At 40.3% G+C, this 24,149-nt stretch overlaps 1 protein-coding gene across 12 annotated transcripts in view; it reads right to left on the reverse strand.

The window, feature by feature from the left end:
- Positions 1-24,149, reverse strand: part of WNK2 (WNK lysine deficient protein kinase 2) — a 114,633-nt gene that overhangs the window by 45,372 nt on the left and 45,112 nt on the right. For 11 of the 12 annotated variants that reach the window (XM_074879836.1, XM_074879833.1, XM_074879832.1 and 8 more), the window contains exons 6-11: positions 15,218-15,306; positions 14,122-14,341; positions 11,106-11,394; positions 7,784-7,980; positions 4,963-5,115; positions 966-1,157 (exon numbers count right to left, since the gene is read on the reverse strand). In XM_074879836.1, the coding sequence (XP_074735937.1) occupies positions 966-1,157; positions 4,963-5,115; positions 7,784-7,980; positions 11,106-11,394; positions 14,122-14,341; positions 15,218-15,306 (1,140 nt within the window). The remainder of the gene's footprint in view (positions 1-965; positions 1,158-4,962; positions 5,116-7,783; positions 7,981-11,105; positions 11,395-14,121; positions 14,342-15,217; positions 15,307-24,149) is intronic. The other variant, XM_074879826.1, reaches the window with a different exon arrangement.

Genomic DNA, 24,149 nt, shown 5'->3' on the forward strand with positions numbered 1-24,149 from the left:
TATGTAAAAATCACCTGTGCCATGATGATAATTATGTCTGTTTGTTAATCACTTCCATTCATTTCCTGAGGTTTATAAACAGTAATAAAAACTGATTTATGCTTAAATCATTAGTAAAAGAAAAAAACTTCATTTCAGTGGGACGTTTTTATACCTTAGAAGCTTAAAACTATTTCCAAAACTAGCTTGCAACCTTCAAGCAACATAGTAATTAAAGGCTGCTTTCATTTTAACAGAAATGAAAAGGAATCGGACCAGACAAAATGCAAAACTCTTTCATGCAAAATTCAGGGAGACAATTTAAAACCCTTGTCTTTAAACAGGCTGGCTGCAACCAAGGCAGCACAGAAGATCCCATAAAAGGGTTTTTATAATCAACACCTCCCAGTGATGTAGCCAACCATAACTACAGTCATCAGGGAAGCAGCTTGCTTCTTCCCTTTGGCACAAGCTGCTTCACTTCATGGTGGCTGTCACTAGCAAACACACCAATAGCACCAACAAACCCTTCCAGGCCAAGGAAAGGGTCCGTCCCTGGTACTGAAAACAGAAACAGGGCTGAGGGCTAGGGAGGGGTGCATGTGGTGTTGGGGAAAGTGGTAAAGTCAGGAGCTCAGAAAAAGAAAAAATGGGCAACTTTTCATGCTCTTAAAGCTTGGGATGGGGAAGAAAGCATGCCAGAGGGAAAGGTGCAAAAAAAAAAATGCAGTTATTGCAATTTTTTAACTGTCATTAATTGGATTCTCTCGGCATGACACAGGATTACTCACAAAGGAGATTTTTCCTTCACCAAACAAAAACACATAGTAAAGAAATATACAGGAATTAGGAAAAAGCTATATTCTTGTTCTTAATTAAATTGGCATGCATTCAAAATAGCCACACAAAAAATGCAAATCATGTTAATTAAGCTGGAAAGCTTTACTCAAATGGATGTATTCACACACAGTTTTCAAAGATATTACCTGGGAAGGGGCCACTGGCGGAAGCTGTGGCACAGTTGAAATCTGAAGGGGTTTTAGTGGTGTAGTGCTAGCTGCCACCTGAGAGGTCTGGGGTTGATACTGGGGTAACAGATGGGTTGCAGGCTGCATTGGGCAAACTGGCTGGCTGGCAAGCACCTGCTGCAGAGAAGCTTGCTGTGATATGGGTTGCTGCTAGGAAAGAAAAAAAGAATAACAAAGGTTATAGCCTGTATATTATGAAAGAACCAGTTCACTGGACACAGTCACCAGTTTCTCTCTCTAGTTCAAACCGTACAGTCAGAACAGTGCTGTCACTTGGAGTAGGGACAGTTTATAGAGGAGAAGAGCGCTCCCAATTTAAACACTGTATGAGAGCCTATGTTTAAAACACATTTAAATGCAAGATACATTTCCTGAAAAGACAAGTTCTAACTGTCTCGGAAAGGTTGTTTGTAATGACTCAGTCTCTTCAAGTCCCAGAGACTGTTCTAGCTGGCCCTGTAAAATCTCCACCTACTAACTTCAAAGATTCCTACTACGCAGATTATACCTAGCTAATCTTGGCATTCAAAAGCTGACTACATAATGTAGCAGGCATTGAAATATACAACACTTATTATCTGAGACATGAATAAAACACAATAATTATAGTAAAAGCTGGATCACAGTTATTTCTGAAGTGCTGTAGTAACAATGTGGCAGCCAAAAAAGCAGTTTTACCCTTCCAGGGAAAACAGTGCTCCACTGACCTGCCAGATTTTACACAGTAGAACAGAAATAAAAAGCTGCATTAAAGCTGAAAATAATCAGTAACAAACTTTCACATTTTCCATGCTACCACAATCTCCTTCTTCAGTTACTCTAATTAATGCTAGAAAGTACTTTAAAAAAAAATATCTGTTTCAGAAGCATGGCACCAAGGCACCAAGTTGGCTCTGGATTGACCTACTTGGGGTCACAGGATTCTGCAGCACGTAGAACCTAACACCATGCCCGATGGTCAAAAGGTAACTTTAAAATGAATAGCCAAGCATTATAATCTTTTATCTTTGCCACTTCCAGTGTAAATCAGTATTGTAATATTTTTCTCTGCACTTTTTTAGGGGCAGGATTCTTCAAACAGTTTTTAGGCATTAATACAATAAAACTGTAGAAGATATATCAAGGAAGCAAGATGCCATCCACCCTTAAACAGCTCAAATTCAACCACGACTGGTTAAGTTTGCAGTACAAGGATCAGTGAACAAAAGTATCTGGCAGTGGGTATCGAGTGTCTGGGGCTGAGGGCACTGAATGACACAAGCAGTGGAAGACACGCTGGAGACAGCACTGAATAGCTCTGCACAGCACCTGCAGCCTTTATTAGTCCTGAGTATTCACCTTGCCACATTAAAGAAAAAAAACAATGACGTGGCTCTGTATTGCAGTTTCTGCCATTCCAGGTTTGGGGAAAGCAGGGCCATTTATTCAATTAAAATCCTAAATTCGAGGGAATGGCAGCACCGACACAAACAAGCGGCTCAGCGGGAGCTGGCCTGAACCTGGTGATGAGACAGAGCAAAGCAGCTGAGATGGAGCCCACCCGAGGCATCGGGGTACCCACTCGTCCCACAGCGCGAGCTCTGCAACATGGGAAACTCCTGCCAGACCCAACCTGACTTCAGGAGCAGAACAGTTACACACACAGAGTGCTGGGCTGGAGCTAATAAACCTTGCCAGCACCCAAAGCCAGCTCAGGTATCTTGGCATTCCTGGCTGGGTTAATCTGCAGCTCAGACAGGCTGCTCACAGATAACTGAGGATTGAGCATGCTGACACAGGCTGTTCAACCCACCTTCGACTCAAGAGGACACTGTTAAAAGCAGAAAAATTGCACTCATGGAGCTAAGCAGCTTCCTGAAGCCTCCATTTCAAATTCAACTTGTGTTTTACAAAACGCTTGTGAATTGGATGAGGCACAGGGAGGGGAAAATATCAAAATGAATTATGCTAAACTGGAGCACCTTCCTTATGAGGACAGAATGAGAGAGTTGGGGTTGTTCAGCTGGAGAAGAGAAGGCTCTGGGGAGACCTTATAGCAGCCTTCCAGTACTTAAAGGGGCTACAGGAAAGATGGGCAGGGACTCTTGTTCAGGGAGTGTAGGGATAGGATGAGGGGTAATGGCTTTAAACTGAGAGAGGGCAGATTTAGATGAGATCTAAGGAAGAAATTCTTCCCTGTGAGGGTGGTGAGACTCTGGCACAGGTTGCCCAGAGAAGCTGTGGCTGCCCCCTCCCTGGAAGGGTTCAAGGCCAGGTTGGACGGGACTTTGGGCAACCTGGGCTAGTGGAAGGTGTTCCTGCCCGGGGCAGGGGGTTGGAACTAGGTCATCTTTAAGGTCCTTTCCAACCCAAACCGTTCTACAATTCTATGATTATAAATGCACAGATACCCAAATTGGGAAAAAAAAAATGAGGAGATGCAACATTGATCCCATGTCTCTGAGCCAGTATATATTCATACAAGATCAATACATTTCATTCTGTTTGGCAGATGAATTTTCTTACCCTGATTTCCCATTCTTTGCTGACCTCCCCTACCATTCATTTACAAAAGACTGCTCATGGCATCATGCCTGTAGACTCTGGGAACACCAGACCTACTTCTCTGAGGCACACAGGTGCTGTAGGAAGCTCTGCACAGGAACTTTATCATTTTACTTATTTCTGTAATAATACTGCTTTAAAAAGTCAGTCTTTTATTGGCTTTCTGGCAAGATTAGAAAACAGACAGACTAGTTATTAAATTCTTTTACTATCAGGGATAGAATTATTTAAAGAGACAGCAACGCTGTGAGGAAAAGTCATGTGAAAATTGAGCAAGTTGGGCAAATATCCTATTCCAAACCAGCAATTACTCAGGGGAGAATAAACAACAGCTTTTGAACTGTCAGCATAAAGCTCCAGAGGCCACTAGAGAGATCTGTGCAACTGGTGAGGTCCTAAATCTGCATAAGTGTAAAAGTTTTGGCTGAGAATCACTAGAATATCCCTGCCCATTAGAAAAAAACCTGATATATGACAAAACTTCACATGAGCATATGTTTTTTGAGGAGACCACGTTACATTGTTCCTATACTGATGCTTTCAGAAAAATAGGGCTGTGTTAAAAAAAGGCAACCTGTGAGATAAACGTTGGTAACTAAAAAGGTTTAGAGGCATGAACCATGCCAGTCACAAAGTATACAGACACTCCCCAGCCCTGTCAACAGTTTCTACTGAAGGAAGCCAAGTTTTTGGGAGAATCACAACAATAAGCCACAAATTACCATGTCATAGAGGTCTGTGGCTGCATTCCTCAGAGGCTGACACCACCTCTGCACGAGGAGGCGACTGCAGCCTTCGCCTCTGTCCCTCGGCTGCTTAAGAGCTGTTCTGTAAATACCTTCAGGGAACACAGGTTTTGGGGGGAACTTGATACTTCAAAATGCACAAAGAATTACTATTTGGAGACAATTCAGAGACAGACTCTTCTCTTGGAAGACAAAGCTACTGGCTGGATGCCTATACTGAACTATATTTAACATGCATGCACCACTCAAAAAGCAGCATTGCTGAGGATTCAAAGACAACCAACACCAGGCAAGACAGTCTCCTTCTGACCTTTTAGAAAGGAGATGCCAAATAATAATGAAAAATTAGTAAAACACTGCGATTTTCAAGAACCAAGACAGTACATGGAAATCAATGCAAGGCTTCAAGGCAATGCGGTTAAGCCACAATGAAAGAGAAGTCTTAAACTACATCAAGACATTCCGAGGTATCGCACAGCAGTTGTCCCCCAGCCCGTTACTCTTCTACCCCTGAAACCCAATGCCCTTTGCCCCATCCCCAAGTCTCTCAAGCGGCAGTTCAGTAGTTTCAAACACCCCAAACTTGCGACAGGTATGTGCTGGAGCAGAGCGTGGGTAAGGAATGGCTTGAGGAAAGCACTTTTCAGCAGCAACCTGGCTCTCACCTGCGGGCCGGCCAGCACCGGCTGCGGCTGCCCCAGCGGCAGGGAGGCCATGGTGGTGGGCTGGACCACGGGGAACGGCATCACCGGCTCCTGGTAGTGCTGAGGCCGCTGGGAGACCACCGTGGGCGCAGCCTGAACGGTGGGGAGGCCAGGCTGCAGGAGGGAGAGCACTGCTTTAGAGAAGAGCAACCCTCACGATAAGAGCCTCTACAACTGTTCACTGAGAATGTAATTGCAAGTAAATAGTCTACTCAGTACTTGGTTCAAAACAGAGGGGGGAAAAAATAATATATGAAAAAATTACCTGCAAGGAATGGAAAGTTAATCTAACAATGTGGAAAAAAGTCAGCAAATTCCAAATAAGACAACCAACTGCATTGCATTTCCTTCTGCAAGTAGAGACCAGTAAAACCACTGAAAGCACATACACAGTGACTGAGAATATACCAACAGCAACAACAAGCCGTTAACTGGGTGAAACAGAAATTTATCTTCACAAAGATTTTTATAATTTCATAAAGAATCTTTCTCTTCCAAAAAAGCAGGTAATTTACTTGAAATGGATGCCAAGAAAACAAATAGAGAAATGAGAAATAAATTAAACCACAGTGGAAGTGAAAACAAAAAAAATTAATAGAAATTAAGGTTCATAACAACAGCAGTTCTCTAAAGTTTCAGCTCAAAGTAGATAAATTAAAAATAAACAGTATGTCAGACTGAGGCTCATAAGCCTAAAAAACCTACTACACCTCCATGTGTGCTTGTTGTCTTGGTAAATAATCTCCCAGATAAATACAGTGATTTTTTTTTTTTCTTGGAAAATGGAAGGTTTTGAGTCAGACTTTTGTTTCCTGTGTCTGTTGATATTTTCAGACCTTGGAACTTTTTACCTAAGTTATCGCAGGAAGAAAAAAAAATATGGAAACCCCATCAGAAAATAAAAAGCTATGAGAAATATTTTGCTCATGAATAAAGGTTATTATCTTTCCAAACACTCAATCATGAAAAAAGTAATGCATTTAGGTAAAAATTAATGAAACCTATCAATGAAAAGAAAGCCTGCTCTAAAAGAGCATGCAGCATAGCTCAATTTAATAAAAAAATTTTGCTCAAGATATGCTGTTAGAGTGCTATATTTAGAGTTAAGTCAGTGCTTTGGGTGAACAAGAAACGAGGAAGGATGGATCCCAGGAGATGAATGCACATAGAAAAGGTGGTTTCCACAGTGGAGAGAGCTGGCTACAGATGCCAAGGACGAATTTTTTTCGTTCAGGTAAAGAGAGTCATGTTTCAATGTATTCATAAAACACAGTTCATAATTTCTTGCAGCCATTTTGGAAAATATAAGGTAAAACCAGGGAAAATGATGTCCCAAGTACATAAGTTAAATCTGGATCAAGCAAGAAAACCACATTGGTCCTGGATTTTATTTTTTCTTCTCAAGTCAAATAGGATGAAACAACAACAAAAAAATTAACCTACCACATCATTACTGTTATTTTTACTAGGCAAGTGCTTCCACTGATCAGAGTAGCTGCAGTCACCAGCTTGCTCTCCACTAGTGGCATTTTGCCAGCGCACACTTCACAACAGGGCTGGGACTGTCCAAGCATGTTGGCTTCTCTGCCACTGGAGGACTCAGAAGGCAGAATATTTTCTGCAACTCTTGCAGATCTCATGGGAGAAGAACCGGTCTTTTGGCTAATTATGTATTGTAAAGATCCATGTAACAGAGGCAGGTCTAAACTTCTGCCACATGGCCTGTTTATTTGGGGAAGAGGCTGAGACACTGAGTTTTCTGGGAGTTGGCTACCTGGGGAGTGAGCACTTTCAACAGCCATCAAGACTTCTGACACATTTTGATCTTGGCCAGACTGAATTAAACAGGCTAGGCATGTCTGACAAGACTGTTGAGAAAACATTAGCTCCATAGGGTTTCCAGAGGTCCCCAGTGCCACCAGAGGAGGTGTGCCTTCTGCCTCTCCTCTAGTCTACAGATACACGTTTTCCTCTCCCAGTTGCTGGGGAAGGGATGTTGTGTTTGGGGTCAAAGCCACAACAGGATTGCTGTGTCAGCAAAAGACAGCGTGAGCGCTGCCTGTCATGTGTGATGGGTGCAGGCTGGAACTGGAACATGGTGCTGCCACAGCTTCTGAAGGACTTCTGAAGATTTATGTTTGCTTGCACGTGTTAGTTCTTGCACCAGTAGTTGCATTAATTGCTTTTGGTCAAGGTCATAACAGCACAAAACCAGGAGCAAGTGTGAACATCTGACTGGGCTACCAGTGCCTGATTTTGGAGCCTCAGTAATGGATGTACAACCCCGACTCTGTGCAAGATTAAATTCAAACCCAGAGCCAGAAAGGCAGTGACTGGATGTGTGACCTTTGTCACAACTGGAAGGAATATCAGACCTAAGAGGCTCTTGAACAAATGAAGGAACAATAATGTGTGGCTATACCAACAGTGAACAAACCCAAACAGAACAGTTCTCAACTACATGCATGAGTTTAAAACTAATCACTGCAAAGCTACTAACGTAGTTCAGTGACAATGGATTGATAAAAAGCTCTTTTACTGAAAGTATGACAGATGCCAGTGAAGCATTTCTTCAGAATGGCAAATATAACCAGCCATACACCGTCTACTAAGAGCATATTTCAGGTCAACTAGAAATGTATTAGTAAGCAAGTCACCATCGACAAAGGTGAGGAATATATAAGGCAAGTCCTGGAACCCCTATCTACTGAAAACAAGAGTATAAATGATCCGTTAAGTATGATCTAGGACAGAAAATAATTTTGAAAAGCTTTAGACTTACTCCTGAGGGCTGCTGGTAGTGCCCCAGCTGCTGAAGGCTATGGGGCACAGCCTGGCTCTCACTCAGAGGTGGGCTATACACCCGTTGGATAGCAGGAGGTACTGGATCAGGCAGAGACGAGTAGATGACACTTTGCTGGCTGCTTTGAGAGTCTGAATAAACAGTGGACCCTTGACCACTGTCAAATGTGCTGTCGGCTGAAAAAACAATACTTGTTTATTAAAAGCTCAACAACTCCAAACGTTTAATGATTTAAGAGCAAGGTCAACACTGGTTTATGTAATTAGCATTTTTACTACCCTAGCCCTTCCCATTATATAAATAAATTATACAACACAAACGTTATTTTCTACAAAAGGCACATACTGCTTCTCTTAAGCCAAAAAACATCCCCATGGTTTTCTGTGCATGATGATATTTTAAGCACATTGATATTTCCTTTAAAGGGCGTAAGGTTGACATTAAGAATTGCAGACGTTTATAGATTTTGTAGGATGAAAGGAATGGAAGCCCCAGTTGTAATATTCACAGCAGATCATGGCGTCTTTCAGAGTTAGATCTCTCAGGGATGCACTGACTTTAACACCATTTTTTATTAGTAGCACTGAAAATTACAAAATTCTTTATCTTGTATGTCTCAGTTCAGCAAATCATACCCTACTTGAGTATACAGCAATACCTCAAGATGAAGAGCAGATAACAAAATAATTTGCAGGTTTGCAGTGATTTAGCAGTACCATTCAGAACTCTGTCAGAGTTTCTCATGCAGAGTGTTTGCCCAGCTAACCTGCAGAATTGCACAGCCATGGGTACTGGGCAGCCATCGTATCTTCTGTCCAATGAAAATAAAACTGTGCCACTGAGTAGTACAGGTTTAAAAATGACTCTTCATAACTTTTGAAGCCTGTAAAGTACCTGTGCCCGGTTCTTCTTGAGCATAAGCTACTGTTTTCTTCATTTGAGAAATGAAATGAGATAACCAAGACTGTAGCTGTAAGTATCCAAGAGACAAATGGCTTGTAAATTAATTTAATTTTAAATTAAAATTTAAAATTAAAATGTAAAATTCAGAACAAAGAAAACTTTGTTACAAAAAAAGGCTTAGATTACAGCTGAATTTAAATGCTATTTCTTTTTCTGACACTTTCCATCTTCTCTTTTTTCCATATTCCAAATAAGGTTTTACTTATTTGGCTTTTAAATAATAAATTATTTTTCAGTAGCACCAGAGATGACATTTCTTCTCAGTACTCACAAACTATTTTCCCAACTGTTTTTTTGAAAAATTAAACTACCCTCTATGTTTATTCAGCTCATTTCTAAAAAGAGTCAACATGGCCCTGTTCTAAGGAGGCTGGGATTTCTGCTGCATACACACCTCCATTTTATTACAAACAATTAAGACCTCAAAGGAAAAAAAAATAGTATGATGGTAGAGTGTTAAAGTAAAAGCTGTGAGTCAGTCTCAGATTTTTATAGAACAACATGCATTACAGACATTAAGTTATTAATTTACATTTTTACATTTGACCTTGTATTATTATATAAATTGGTAGAACCATATATAGAGGTCTTAGGCCCAACATCACTAAGAAAATGTTCAAAGACAGCTGACAGTGAATAGTCACATAATACTAAGTATTGGTTAAAAGTTAAAGAGGAGTAGAAAACAAACTGGGAGGTTTATATTGAACATAAAATTCTGCCAACTCATTTTCTACAAAACGATGGGAAGCACAAGTAGCCTCATTGTACCACTGGAAACAAAAAGTTGTAATTACTGTGTTTCTCAAAGGAATTAGATAGCATGAAATAAGTATATGATCCAAAAACCGAAATGAGATCAGTTTAGCTTCAGCGAAAAGGCTTTGTAAATATTGCAATATTCTGAGCGTTATGCAAATATGGTAATTTCTCTTATCTTGTAAAGGTTTGTTTTCCTGTAGAGGCATGCTTGGTTATTGCAGTAGTCAAAGCAGACCTCTATAGCAATTTATACAATACCTGAATTAAAGCAGCAGCTGTCTCTTTGATAAAGATAATGCATCTTTAATTTAAGTATGCTTACATAAAAGTCCAGAACAGTAAAACAGAAACATTATGATAATAGTTTAGGAGCAAAACATCAGAATTTATCAGAAAAACTGGCTAGAAAAAAATCTCATAAAATTTCAAATCTTCCAAGCTAAAAATATCTGGCAACATTTCCTTCAAGATGTTTGAAAGTATAAATAGGTTAAGATTTCAATACAGAGCTTGACTCAGTAACAAAGGTTGATTTTAGGGGACAGAGGCAGGGACAAGTTACTTCAGGGAAATAAAAACACTGCTTCCTCATGCCTTGCTGTCTGCTGGAGATAAGTCTGATGCTCAGAAATAAAATGAAGAAACAAGCTCTGCAAGCAAAGTGAGGTAGTTTCTTATTCAGAGATAGACCAAAATCAGTGCTCAGAATTAAAACAGGAGGTGTAAATCCACCTGTCTTGAAACAGCCCAGTGATCACTCTTGAATCAGCCCCCAGCTGAATGTAAAGAGTTGGCAGATCATTGGCTTGTAGCTACCAGGGCCTGCATGAACAAGAGCAACCACCTACTCTGACCTGTCATAACGAAGATCCAACCACTCCCTTGTTTCAAGGCCATGCGCTCAGGACAAGAGAGCGCCCAGGGGAACAGAGAGAGCACCTGCATCATGACTTAAAAGGACCCCAGTAATAATTACAGTGTCAATACACAAGGCCTGGTGCTCCCAACATGCACGACCAAACCCCAGTTGATATTTCCCACAAAACAGGGAAATCTTGAACTACATCATGTAACATTCAGAGATGGATTCATTTTTCTGCTGTAGACTTTTGCACAGCTTCACAAAAAACTCCACACAAGTCATCAAGAGTAACTTGCAAAACACAAGAAACTGCAGTGCTTTGGTTTCAGCAAGGTCTGATTTTGAATGAACATCTCCACATTGCCAACATCGTTTGAAAAAGCCACCAGTCACTCTGACCAGGCTGGTGCCAATTCAACTTCTGCAGGCTCTGAAATTGTGTTTCACACAAACTTAGTGTTGATCCCACCACCTGGCACAGAAAATATGTATTTTTTGTGTCTAGCAGCATGTCTCCTTGCTTTTCCATTTACAAATATATTGTGTTTTCTTTTAAAATTGTTATGCATCTGTCCGAGATGCTTGTGTTCTGTGAGCTACTCTGCAAAAACATGCACAGCAGGTCATCTCGCTGCCAAGCTCAGATTACTGTTGATTGTTACCCTCAGACCTTCATTCATCACCGCACACACACAAAACCAGCATGACACTTACACGCGACAGAGGTGACGCTGGTGGGCAGGTTTTGCTGGAAGGGATGCTGGTCCGCCTCGGGCTCCTCCGACTCGGACAGGACGTGGTGACCAGTGTGAGAAAGGTAGGTGACCTGCACCTGCTGCGCGTGCGGCGCCTTCAGCTTCTCCAGACATTCAGAGTCCCGACGTTCCTCCGACTGCATCCTAGGCCAAATTCTCTCTCTTCTCCATAGTATTAACGCTACTCTGTCACGTATTGACTTCGCAACTATCTTGAGATCGTTTTCATGAAAAAATCCAGAGTCGATCTACAGAGGAGGCACAAACTTAGCAAGATTGTGCGCGCACAGATGTGCATGCATGTGTACACACACATATTACTCAAATCTCTTCCTAACAGAGAAAACATATCAGTTTGAAACAACATGAATTACATATTTATTTCTCAAGAACAGCAACTCAAGAACTTGATGGGGGGTTTTCTGAATAAAACTTCTTAATGCATTTTAAAACAACAATACGCAATTTCTAAGACCTGAATATATACTGGGTCAACTTATTCATCCACAGAGAAAAGTCAAGCAAGTTTAACTGCAGATGGGTTCCCTTTCTTTTTTGGAAAGACTAACAGAATAGTCAAAAGAGGAATAAAAGGTCTTTGAACAATGCAACTGGAGTAAACCATACTACCCCTAAATCAGAATTTATTGCCTTAACCTTTCCAGTATACACAGTTCCCCAAACTGCTGTGCTTGATATCACAGCAAGTCATAAGGGAAAACATGTTAACAGAATTTCATCTCAAATTAACTTCTCTTAAATGGTCAAGTCAGTCAGTACTGATTGACTTTTACAAAGAAAAAGCCTATCAGTGAGTCAAATGCAGACTGTTCACATTTGACTGAAAAGGGGACCAGGCTTTCTCAGAATTCAACTGCTCAACAGATAAAAAATTCATCTTCATGTTATTTGTTTGCATAATCTCCTACAGCATAAGGTATGAATTTTAGTTTAATAATGACCTACCAGAAATTTGTCTGCTTTTCCTACATTCTTACAATGCATATTCTGCAGATTAGGAAGCACTGATATACATGGGGGAAGTCTAGGGGTTTTCCTTCTTTGCTCTTGCCCAGACACAAGGCAGTTTTACAGCTTAGATTTTCACTGTGTAAAACTAATAGGTGCAAAGCAGCTTAAAATACAGCTGCGGATAGATATGGTATTTTCCACTGCCTATGCCCTCAGACCTCACTGACATTCCCAAACTGATGATTCAGCAAACACTAACAACAGGAGGGAGTTACTCAAGAGAAGAGCCACACAGGTCCAGAGAACCGTGTATGGTATTAACTAACCTATCCAGTAGATTCTTCATGACAAAGCTTAAGGGGAAGCCACTGAAAACCCTCATTAACTTTTTTTTAAACAATTCTCATTCTTACATCTCTATATAGAGAATGGTTAAAGTTTAATGAAGACATGCTATTTTACAGTGCCCACTGGTTGTGATAGGTGACTTCAGGGTGCAAAGCCACCAGAACGCTCCGAATTCCTTTCGCCCACATTGTCTGGACAAGGCTGGGATGCCTGACTACTGAAACCCCGTCAATAATGATAAATAATCCCCCATACTCAAAAGGTCTCCTGCATTCTTCTCTTCCACAGTACATAAAGCAACACAAATTGATGAAAGCACATGGCTTTGGTGTTCCACAATTCCTAAGGGCTAGAAAGACATTTAGGAATAAATGTCCCCCTTTGCCTGCCCTCCAACAGCCTCAAGTTTGAAAGCATTTCATATACAGTTACTGAGGTAATTGTTAATGTAATAGTAAAACACAGGTTTTAAAATTATTTGTGAAAGGGGATAGTATCACTGTAGTTTGGAGTGATCCTTTTAAATATCCTTTTTCTAAGAATTATTTCCTCTTTGAAACAAAATATCACAACTATGGACCAAGTAATCTACAGAACTTCAAAATTCCAAAATATTTCCATCAATATTTAAATGCAAAATATAACAGCAAGTAACTGCACCAGAGCAGCTTTTAAATGAAATGAGTTCTGTAACAATACACTGCTCGAAAAATATTGGACCTACTGCAAACTAACAACAAGAAGCCAGAAGAGCCGGAATTTCTCCCACTAAATTTGGAGCACATGGTGACGAGGCCAAGCATAGTAAGGCAACATTACCAAAACGAGTGCCTCCTAAGCAGGAGTGGTGATAACAACATCATTAAATGGGATCCCTTGGGATTTAGATTATAATAGGAACATTTCTGCAAGCACAAGAAAATTCAGACCCTTGAGTCAGTGCTTACTGATTATACGTCTCCATGATGTTAGAATCATTAAAGTACGAGTGCAAGGACTGCAGAGTAAAACTGGAACACAAATTAGTTCTTCTAATAAAACACCACAAGTCATGAAGATACAGAGATTCATCAAGTTAAACTTATGTGAAAAAATCCAAAGCTTCTTCATAACTCTGTGCAGTGGCCTTGAGTCTAGTTTCCTATTTATATTTGGTGGTGGAGTAGCTGATCACAGACTTTCCTCATCTACATTCCTCTTAAGTAACACTGACAAAAGATGGAAAGAAGTGTTTTGAGGAATTCAGTGCAGAATATTTTGTGACTGAACTTTTGAACTCTTCTAATTTATTTCAAGCTGCTGTCTGAAACTAAACAGATTCCAAACAAATTTAAAGACATTCAACAGCTAACAGAAATTGGCAAAAGTTTTCCAAATACAGAAGTAGAAGAGACCTCTATGGTCCCTAAGCTATTTGAAATGCCATTTCATGCATCTGTTTTCATACTTGGTAAACAATATTTTTCAGTTGTTAGTTCTTCCCTGTTTACCCCTTTCTTGAAGCACTCATTGTAAAATCAATGCAAACTGCTTAAACTAGACACCTGAAATGGTTTAAGTGGAAGTTACTTTACCAGACTCGTTCCTGCTGTCCTTTGAGATTTATGCACTATCTTACATATATACACATTTTTGTCAGGAGAAGTTTATTTTACCATTTCTTGTGCAACATCATCAGGAGTTTCCTTCTCCAGATCAAAAGTAAACTCAATGGCTCCATTATCTTTGGGTTTTCCTTTCAGTTTCTTAGGATCTTCTACCCAGAGTCTTAAGGCAATAGAGGATTTCCTACCATGGTCTTCTTCTGCAAGTTCCACTCTTACCCCAGTATCTTCAGCAAAAAAGGCATGGCTTAATAAATCTTTAATTTCATATCTGCAATGGATATAAAGAATATTTAAATACCGCAAGTCTTAAGCAATTTCAAAGAGCTTTGTGATAAGAAACTGCTGTTAAAGGCAAAAACATTTACAGTATCTTTGGTGTTCATCCATAATAAATTTGTGTTCTCAGCAAAAATACACAGTATATTTCCAGTCTTACCGAGGACTGCTGAAAAAATGACATTTCCTATTTCACAAAGCTTCAGCAATACACAAAGCTTCAGCAATATTCATACACCATAAGCATGTACAGAAATGCAGTTGAGCTTTGCTCAACTTTTTTTGAGTATCTGAGCTTAGACTACTAAAAGAAAAAAAGAGGTTCCCTCTAAGTAGGCAGTTGAGGACCATAAAAACCTGTATTTGTGAAAGTTATGAAATACTGAACAGTAGACACACTCATCTAGGAGAGACCAGTGTAAGAAGATTAGGTTTTAAAACCAAAGCTAGAAACAAGGCACAATTTGTCTCCATATCCAGAGGCTAATGAGCCCATAGAATCTGCTATTACAGCTTGTTGTGAATCTAGCACGTTGCATTTGTGGTTGACCTCCACCACATTTGATGCTCTACACAGAACCTCCTGAGTGAGATTTTAAAGACAACTATGCCAGAATGTGCTAGAATACGCTAGTTCATGTGTCCACAACGACGCTTTCTGAGCTTGTTCTTTGAGAGACAGCAACAGCATTTATTCAATTATCCTGATATTACATGGCAGGAAAGCAGGCAATCATTTATATTTGTATTTCCATTCTGCATTTTCTCCTGCACTGGGGAGACCCAGAGGCCAGAACAAAAATCTTGACAGCTTTGAAATCCCTGCATACACATTATTTAATACAAAACTTGATTACTTGAAACAAACCTTTCTTCTTTATTTTTGCAAATGCACTCCCCAATTATCTCCTTAATTTCAGGATCAGTAACTTTCTCAAAGCTTGCTGGCTTTATACCCTAAAAGGATAGAGAAAAACAATTTAGTTTGAAAAAGAATTACATTATATCTCTTAATTAAGGACATTTCTCCTACATTTTACAGTCCATTGTCCTGGTTTGGGCCAGGCTAGAGTTAACTTTCCTTGGGCTGAGAGGGAGCACAGCTGGAGGGCCAGGTCCGGATCGATCACTGGAGTGTTCCATATCATGTGAGATCACGCTCAGCATACAAGGGGACACGTGCTCTCTCAGTTTCCATTTCGGTTTCCCGGTCAGTCAGCGCAGGGGGATTTCGCTGCTGGGGGTGGGCTGCCTACCAGTCACCGGTCGGTGAGCAACTGCTGTATATTACCTATCTGGACTTACTGTCATTACTGTTGCTTGTTACTATTACTAATTTTTTTTTTTTATTCAACCTACAAATTTCTTTTTTTTAATCCGTCCCCTATTTCACCAGGGGTGGGGCGGGGAGTAAACAACTGGCCACGTGGTGATTGGCTACCGGCCGAGTTCAAACCACAACATCCATTCAACCGTTGGAGTAACTAATACTTTAAAGTTGCTAGTCTTAATGCAAAGTTGAACTGAAGATTTAGGGCTACCATATTTTTAAGTACCATTGCACTTCAAAATAAGCACAGTAGCTTGTACATGAACTCAGCTGTACGTGGAGCAGGGAGCTCTGGTTGACACAGGCACAACAGTAATAGTTGGGGTTGTTTTAAGAAGATGGAGAGGATTTAAAAGTAACACACACACACTTCTAGGGCAGTCATAGGTCATATCTCCCTACTTTCTAATATTTCAGGATCAAGATTTTAACTCAGCATGATCCTGCTCAGGGTATACAGCTTTTTAATTAAAATAACATGTATGTTAGCAATAACATAAAGAGGCTGTAGGATAAGCAGTATGCAAGTTCTCAGGCTAAATAACAGTTTACATATTATGTCATCTTTCTGTACACATAATCAAAATATACTAAAAAATAATTACCAGGAACACCTGGACAGTTAACACACACATGCAGCTGTGCATTTTCAAAGCCCAGGCTGACAATTCCTTCTGATGCCAGGTTGCAGACAGGGAGGAAGGGATGTTCCCTTAGGAACAGCTATCATTCCCAGCGAGGCCACTCTACTGCTCTACTCGTCAAATGACATCGGAGCAACTACCAGATACCCAACATCCGTAATGCTGGCAACTCATCCCATTCAGTTCAACAGAAGATTCCCTGTGAATACTTCTCATGTGTATATTCCGCTATAGATGACAAGAGTGGCAACACAAGAAGTTATCCTTTTTATTTGTGATGTTCAGCTTAAGTCACAAAGAAATTGATTCCGATTTAAAAATACGTAACAGCTCTACCTACTAAAACAAGACGTATATGACGAAAATTTGACAAAATTAATTTGGGAACAGATTCTGCAGTTAGACCCTATTACTTAAGGACCCAAGTATTTCCAATTAAGCCAATAAGCAGAATAAAAGGAAAACATGTTTTCCTTTACCTAAAAAACCCAGAATCTGATTAAGCACATAACTGAATGGGATTTGGACATTTAAATCCATTCAAATCCATTTAAAGTTTCACCCTGAAAGAACATTAAATAACAGATCATGCAGTGGCAGATAAGGAGGCCTGAAGTCCTGAAGCGTGGACTTTCAGCTCACCTGATGGTGCCTTGGACTAAAAGAAAGAACATATGTATTTCAGAAAGTGTCTGCAAGTACTTCACTGAATTTAGTCTCCAATAAGTTTTATGGGTGAATTTCAATGAGGATTGGCACCTCTGAGAATTTCTGAATGCTCCAGCATGAGATTATATATACTTTTATCCTTTTATTAACATTCTGTTGCCATTCAAGCCTCAGATTCAACTTTAAACTTGTATTTATTTATTTATTCCAGGTGAACCACTCCTTTTTTAGTCTCAGAACTTGAGAGTGAAATATGTAATTCATAAATTCTGAGGGAAAAAATAAAAAATGACAGAACAGTCATACAAAGACTCAGCTTCCCAGTTTTGCCTAGGCAGAGAGCTGCCAAGATCCAAAAAAACCCATTCTTGTGGGAACAAAACAAAATAATCCATACACGTGTCTGGCTGGCTGTGACCCACTAAAAAGAATTATTTGCTTAAGCAAACCTAAATCTTACTTGTGAGATGTGGGTTCAAATTTTGTATATTAGAAAAATGTATCAAAGTGATAGGGAGTGCCTAGCCTACTAAAGCCCAGGCTTGCTCCAAACAAGCAAAAGGACACCACAGGCTGTCAAGAGTGTTTCTTAAGGAGCTCCAATACCTGAATTAGAAATGAAAGAAAACAAAGTACCACCAAAAGACATTTCTAGCATGAATTCTCTATAGCCTAATACACCCTAAAGCTATCGTGTTCTTACATGAGGAGAAGTTTGAAGAAGTCTTTGGTAATTCACAATGGAAAGCAATAGGACAAATCTCTACATTTTTGAACACTCCACTTTGCTACAGGAAACCATTTATTTCCATCTTAGTGACACTTATCGGGAAGAACGGGTAATAAAGACCATTAAATGCTATAGTTTAATGTTTACTGAAAAATATCCCACAAGTGTGCATCGGTATCAATATAACTGGAAAAAACCCAAACCCTCCCAAAACCACCAAAACTCCTCCAAAGCAGCAGCAGAGGCAACTTTCACCATACCACTTGAAGAGCTTTCAACTACCTAGAGAATATATTGCTCACGTATCTATGCACTCAAGGGAACCTGCCAATTTCTTTTTATAATTGCAGAGCATGAGACACACAAATAGCACAAGGTATATCACAGTATCTCTCAATTTAATTTTCTTTTCCAGAATTCACAATCTCAATTCACATGGTTCAACTGGAACTCTGACATGACTGGGATGGAGCAGGGCAGGACGTGTTGGCATCTAGAAATTAGGTTTGCCTGGAAATGGTCCTTTTGACAGATCCCTGACCCTGATTTTTGACTTTACAAATTGTTTCCACAAAAAAAAAAAAATAGGAACTCCTCCAAACACCATTTTACTTTCAACATCTTTTAAAGGAACACTGACTCCTCTCCAAACATCTATTGTATTAATCTACTGAACAGCTAAGCTATGAATAGATGACTAAACCAAACAAGGACAAAATATGCACAGTGAAGTACTGAACAGAAATGCTTTGCCAAAGTGTTTTCTCAATGCCCATATGCTATAGTATGCTTCTGCTCCTTACTCTTCATTAAAATCTCCAAGGCCATCTCATTGCAATGCTGCAAACCCTCCCCTACAGCGCTATGCCCCGATGCTTACAAGCCTCCTGACAATGAAGGGGGTTTATGCAAAACATAGGTTTCTATTTGCAATCAAAGGACTCATCTCATTCATTTATACAAAAGCCATCTGTCTTTCCTGAGCATTCCCAAGGAAACATGGCACCAAAATTCAAAGTATATTAGCTAAGGAATTATCCATGACAGTTTGAAAACTGTACAGCTGTCTTGTAAACAGAAGTAAATTCAACACCACTGCATCTGAAATGCAGGGCTAACTGGTTGACATAAGGTGCACAGGGATATTTTTATACAAATATTTAAATGCTAAAATATATATATAATCCAAGAGCAAAATGAGAGAAGATCAATAATCTCCCTTTTGAGAATTTCTCCGTCTCAAACAGGATGACTTACTTTGAATCCCTCACCAGCACTTAGTGTCCTCACCTTCTTTCTGAAGTGATTAGATTTGAAATACATTGCACTCCAGTACAGGATAGTTGAATCTACACTCAGGCACATATAGGACATTAAAATTTTAACCTCCATGTTGGGGGCAAAAATATGAAGCTTGTTTTTCAGAGGTCTAAAAATAGCCGCTTGTCATTTTTCCACCAGCAGAACACACTTCTGAAAGAGTAACACATAATGCTTTTTAAGATGCGCAGCATATGCCAGGCAAGTCAATGCTAAGTTTGACCCACGTCAGTCAGTAATTTTTCTAAAGGCTTTCCTTTCACCTAGAAGGTGCCCTCCTAGTCTGGATACAGTCTATTTCGGACTAAAACTCCACCTTCTACCTGAGGGTAGCCTCTAGACTCATGTAGTTCCTAGAAAAGGAAAAAATGTTATCCCCAAAAAGCTGAAAGCATATTTCCAACTGAAATTCCACCCTACCACACACTCTCTGAAGTCAATAAAGTGAAGGTAAAGTTCTCAATTTTGTCAGGATTTTGTTCTATGACATTCGGCAGCAAGATCACTGTGTGCAATTATAAACTCATCTCTATTTCATTCCAAAATGGTACTCAATCCTAATGCTAATCTAAGAAGATACCCAAAACACACAATCCTTCGATGCAATGACATTCATAACACTATTTGTCTGTTGCTGTGCTACAGCAATAGCATTTATTCTATCTGTATGAGCAATATAGAATATAGCCCGCGAATGCTGAGAAAACAGTCACTACATTTACAAAAAAGAAACAACAGGAAAACTTAAAATGCAAACCAGAAGGCTATAAACATGTAGGTTGTTTTAAAGTGCAGGTTTGTGCTGCTAAACCCAATGAGGTTGCCATGAACCCGCAGCAGATACGGCTGGTCTGCTGTGCATTCTGCAGTGCATCAGTAAGAAAAACATTGGACTGGAGCTGCATGGGAAGGTCACAGACTCCGATGTTTCATCACTATTGTCTACATCAAAATCACTTGGCAGAATGATTAAATACAAAAAAATCTGACTAAGAAAAACCATCAAGTTATGCATGAAAAATGAGATTATGGCATCAGAATGAAGGTCACTGCAAATATGCTGACCAGGAAATCACTTCAAAGTTAACTGCAGTAAATGTGGCTTGGACCTGTTACTTGAAAAATATGTATTTTGTGTTAGTTACATATCTACTTTTTTAATGTTTACACTCCACAATTCAGGCTGAAAGGACAGAGAGAGGTGACAAGTTGTTATAACACGTCTCATCTGGCAAAGAAAAAAGCCCCTCTGCACATTTGGAAAACGACTGCCACTTTATCCCGGACTATTATATACACACAGTTACACATATGTAAAAGCAAGAGTGGAAAACTAAAGCAGCAATTAAGCCATGAGAACATGGTCAGGCAGAATAAAAGGTCGTCGTAATAAATTAGTATAATCTTACACTACAGACATACATAATACCTTAAAACAAAATTGTAATGTCTCAGAAAGGTGATGTTTCGATTTTCTATACCAATACAGACTACCAATGCATGCGACTTGAACAGCTGTGACTTCAGATGTATCTTAGCAGGGAAAAGTTTCATAGAGTGTTAGGATACAGAGTAGAAACAATTGAAAAACATTACAATGGCAAAGCCAAAGGAATACACTGACTGTGCTGGGCAACAGAGGGAATGTGCAGCCCAGCGTAATCCAAAGTACGGTTAGAGGCAGTCTGAAGAATAAGGTGGTTGTTGTACCTTCACTAGCCAGCAACCTCTTGCTTGATGAAACACTAGAGCAATTTCGACCCCTTTAGATGCTATTAGCACCTCCAGTGGTTGCCACCACAACAACTGAGCCCAAGGCAGGGAAATTGAGTCATTTCATTTTATATTTTTAAAGTAACAGCATCAGGAAACTAGACACAGCAATCATTTTTATATTACATTGACCCTCAATTTAAAACACTAAAAATAGTGTTTACATTTCTGGTGCAGAAAAACAGTTTCATCAAAAGTTAAGTAAATTTCTCACTGACAAGCTGAAATACGTGACAACCTTCAGGAGCACTGCACCATTGATCCCTCCATCTGAGGAGGTCAGGGCCAACTTCCACTCTAGTGAGAACCCCAAACCTCACCTAACACTGGCAAGAAAGCAGTCTAAATTCAGCCTCTTGGTTTTAGTCTGTGCTCCAATTCTATACTATATTTCAGTCTAGTAAAACCCAACGCTAGAATAGCAGCCACATGACTGACCCTAACACTTCACAAAAAGTGATTTTAAAGTTTTTTCATCTGTAAGTTGTCACCGCCCCAGCTAATGGGGCAGGCCTCACCGTCTGGTGATGGCTCAGGACCCCACACCCGAAATTCCTGCACCTCGGTGGCAGCAGCCAGCCCAGTGGTGCCAGCTGGGCGACTCACACGGGTCGAAGCAGGGTCCCTTGCTGCCGCCAGCTCTTCTGCGGATTCAGCTCCTCTAGAGAAGCTGTCGAGCCCACGAGAGAGGTTCCTTCTGGGACAAGGGATCTCCCCCAGGGCTTGCTGCGCTTCTTGCACCCTCACCAAGAGTTCCACCCCCTGCTCCTCCTCCCTGTCTGACAGTCTGTGCAGCTCATGGCATGCAGGGCTTGCTCCCCCTCCACCCGGAGCTGGTTAACCCTTTCCTTGGAATGACAGTAATGCCCATCTTTCCACCTAAGGAATCCCAGTGTCTGCTCCCACTGCTCCTGCCCTGAGTTCAGCTGAAAAACACAGTAAACACACCCGTTGTTCCTGTACCCGACACTTTCTGCTTTAGCTTTCCCTGCTAGACAGTGCTGTTTCAAAAATACCCCTTACAAGTGATAAAGTGGCCTTTCAACAGCTTCTCCACCATTACTTGTTCTTCACAGTAAGCATTATTTTCAATCTCTCTAAAGTTGCTAATACAAGACCAGTTTTACAAAGTTATAATAATTTACCATGTAATCCTCAGCTATGTAAAGGTTATTGCCACAAGAAATGAGTTGGCTCAGGCTTTCATCAGTGTTTAAAAAAATGATTACTTAAGTCTGCAAATTGAAATATAACATCTAATTAGGAATCTTCTGAATAATCATTATTCTTTGCTATCTTGGATATTGCTTTGATAAATGAGGCTTAGGAGTCTTAATTACCAATATTCCAGATGGTTAAGAGTGGCACAGTGTTCCTCTGGGTATGTGGAGCAATGGAAGACATCTATATTATTTGTGACTCTAAAGGCATACACACATACCCAGGTCACATCAGCTAACCACGACGGTAGCTCCACAAACAAACGAGGCACACTGCTCACACAACGCCCATCCAAGGCAGCAGGTAACACATCTTACACTTCTCAAAGCCATTCAATATCTAGGGTTACAAGACCAGTATCACATTCAGAGACAAGGCCCCAGAGCCTAAAATTAGAAGAGACTCATGTTGTCACCATGTGAAGCTTTAGAGCCCAAGATGTCTCCTACGGTACCTACAAAGATGGCATTTAGAGCACATCCAAAGGACTACGTACCTAAATGGAGCCAACAAGCCTTTGTGCCAAATGAAATAAACTTTTCCTTGTAGAATGATGTGGGATGAGCGGCCATCCTCATAAGGATTCAGGCAAGCAACTCCACTGAGCCATCAAACCCATTTCACTACTTTGAGAAGATGCAGCATGCAATTTCCAGCCAGCCCATGGTGCAGAGCACAATGGCCTCTGGTCAGGAAATCAGCAGCCCCATCCCTGCACGTGCTCCCTTCCCTACAGCACCCTAGGGAGCTGCTCCAGCCGTAGCAATGAAGCTAACTACACTGCTGAGCACCTTCTGATGCCTTTTTTTTTTAATTTTTATTTCTGAGTAGTTATGGGTTGAAAGCAACACTAAGAAGAGTTAAACTACCAGAAATCAGGGTTGAAGTCCATTGGGAAAGATTCAGCTTTACCAAGCTACAAATGTCAGTTTGCAACAGTTCATACAGAAATGGGACAAAGCTGCTTCCCCTCTTCAGATGTGTCCTCCTGCTTTCAAAAAGTCATGGCATCTCTCCAGTGTCCAGCAGGAACATCCTACTGTGATACCGACTTCAACTTTTAAACACCGACTCCTGAATTGTTTGCATCCTCCCTCTCCTATCAGGTTAGCATCATCACAGCTGGTTAGCACAGCAGTCTACAACAAGAGCACCATTCCCAACATCCCAGTCCTCAGTGGTGGGTAGAGACATATATTGAACAATATAAACTATACCTATAAAAGTTAAATTGCACATAAACCCATCACCTGGCACATGTGAGTGCTTGGGTATCTGATGAAACCATCTCTATACCCAGTGTGACAGATTAGCATACAGCAAATCAGAAAATGCAATTCTGACCTCGAGCAGCGTTTGCTGACTGCAGGATTTCACAGAACCATACTTGTACTAGTCTGATTCACTAAAACTCTTTGAGAAGGCAAGTGGTCTTAAGTACCTTTCAAAATCAACCACTTATTACTAAGTTTTGCTTGGGAAGATTTTTGCTCATAACAAGCAGTTGGATAAGAGGAATACAAACTAATTTTGGGACCACACTTTTGGACACTGAGAGATGGATCCGCTCAATCTACTATGTAAGCCTAACTACTCTTTCTACCTTATAGATCAAAGAAATAAAAGCAACCTTATCTGTAGTTAATCTTTGCAAATTTTAGTGCAGCTTTCTTCTGAGGATTAGCCTCTTCACATCCCAAGCGTGCAGATTGCACTTCCTAGTGATACACGAGTGCTAATCCACACAACACACTATCTTCTTTTGTAGCAACCAGATGGAAGGAAGCTCCTGGGAAAATCTTTGACAAACCAGTCTAACAATCATCCTGAAAAAATACTCCTGTAACTCTTGGTTTCACTTAACCAGGTAGAACAGAATATAACCACAGCTGCCAAAGCCTTTAGCAAGTCTCATTTCTCTGCAGTCAGTGATCTGCAATCTGATAGCATCTTATTGACTCAGGAGTTTTTCAGGCATTTGCAGTACAGCTCATGGAGACAAATACATTTATCATCTGGAGGGGAGAATGTTGGAGAGAGTATTTTATTCAGTGTAGAGATTATTTTAGATTGACTTCTCTTCCAGCCTAACCTCACCTGAAAATGCAGAAAA

This window comes from Strix uralensis, chromosome 10 (genome assembly GCF_047716275.1).
Source record: "Strix uralensis isolate ZFMK-TIS-50842 chromosome 10, bStrUra1, whole genome shotgun sequence".
NCBI lineage: Eukaryota > Metazoa > Chordata > Aves > Strigiformes > Strigidae > Strix > Strix uralensis.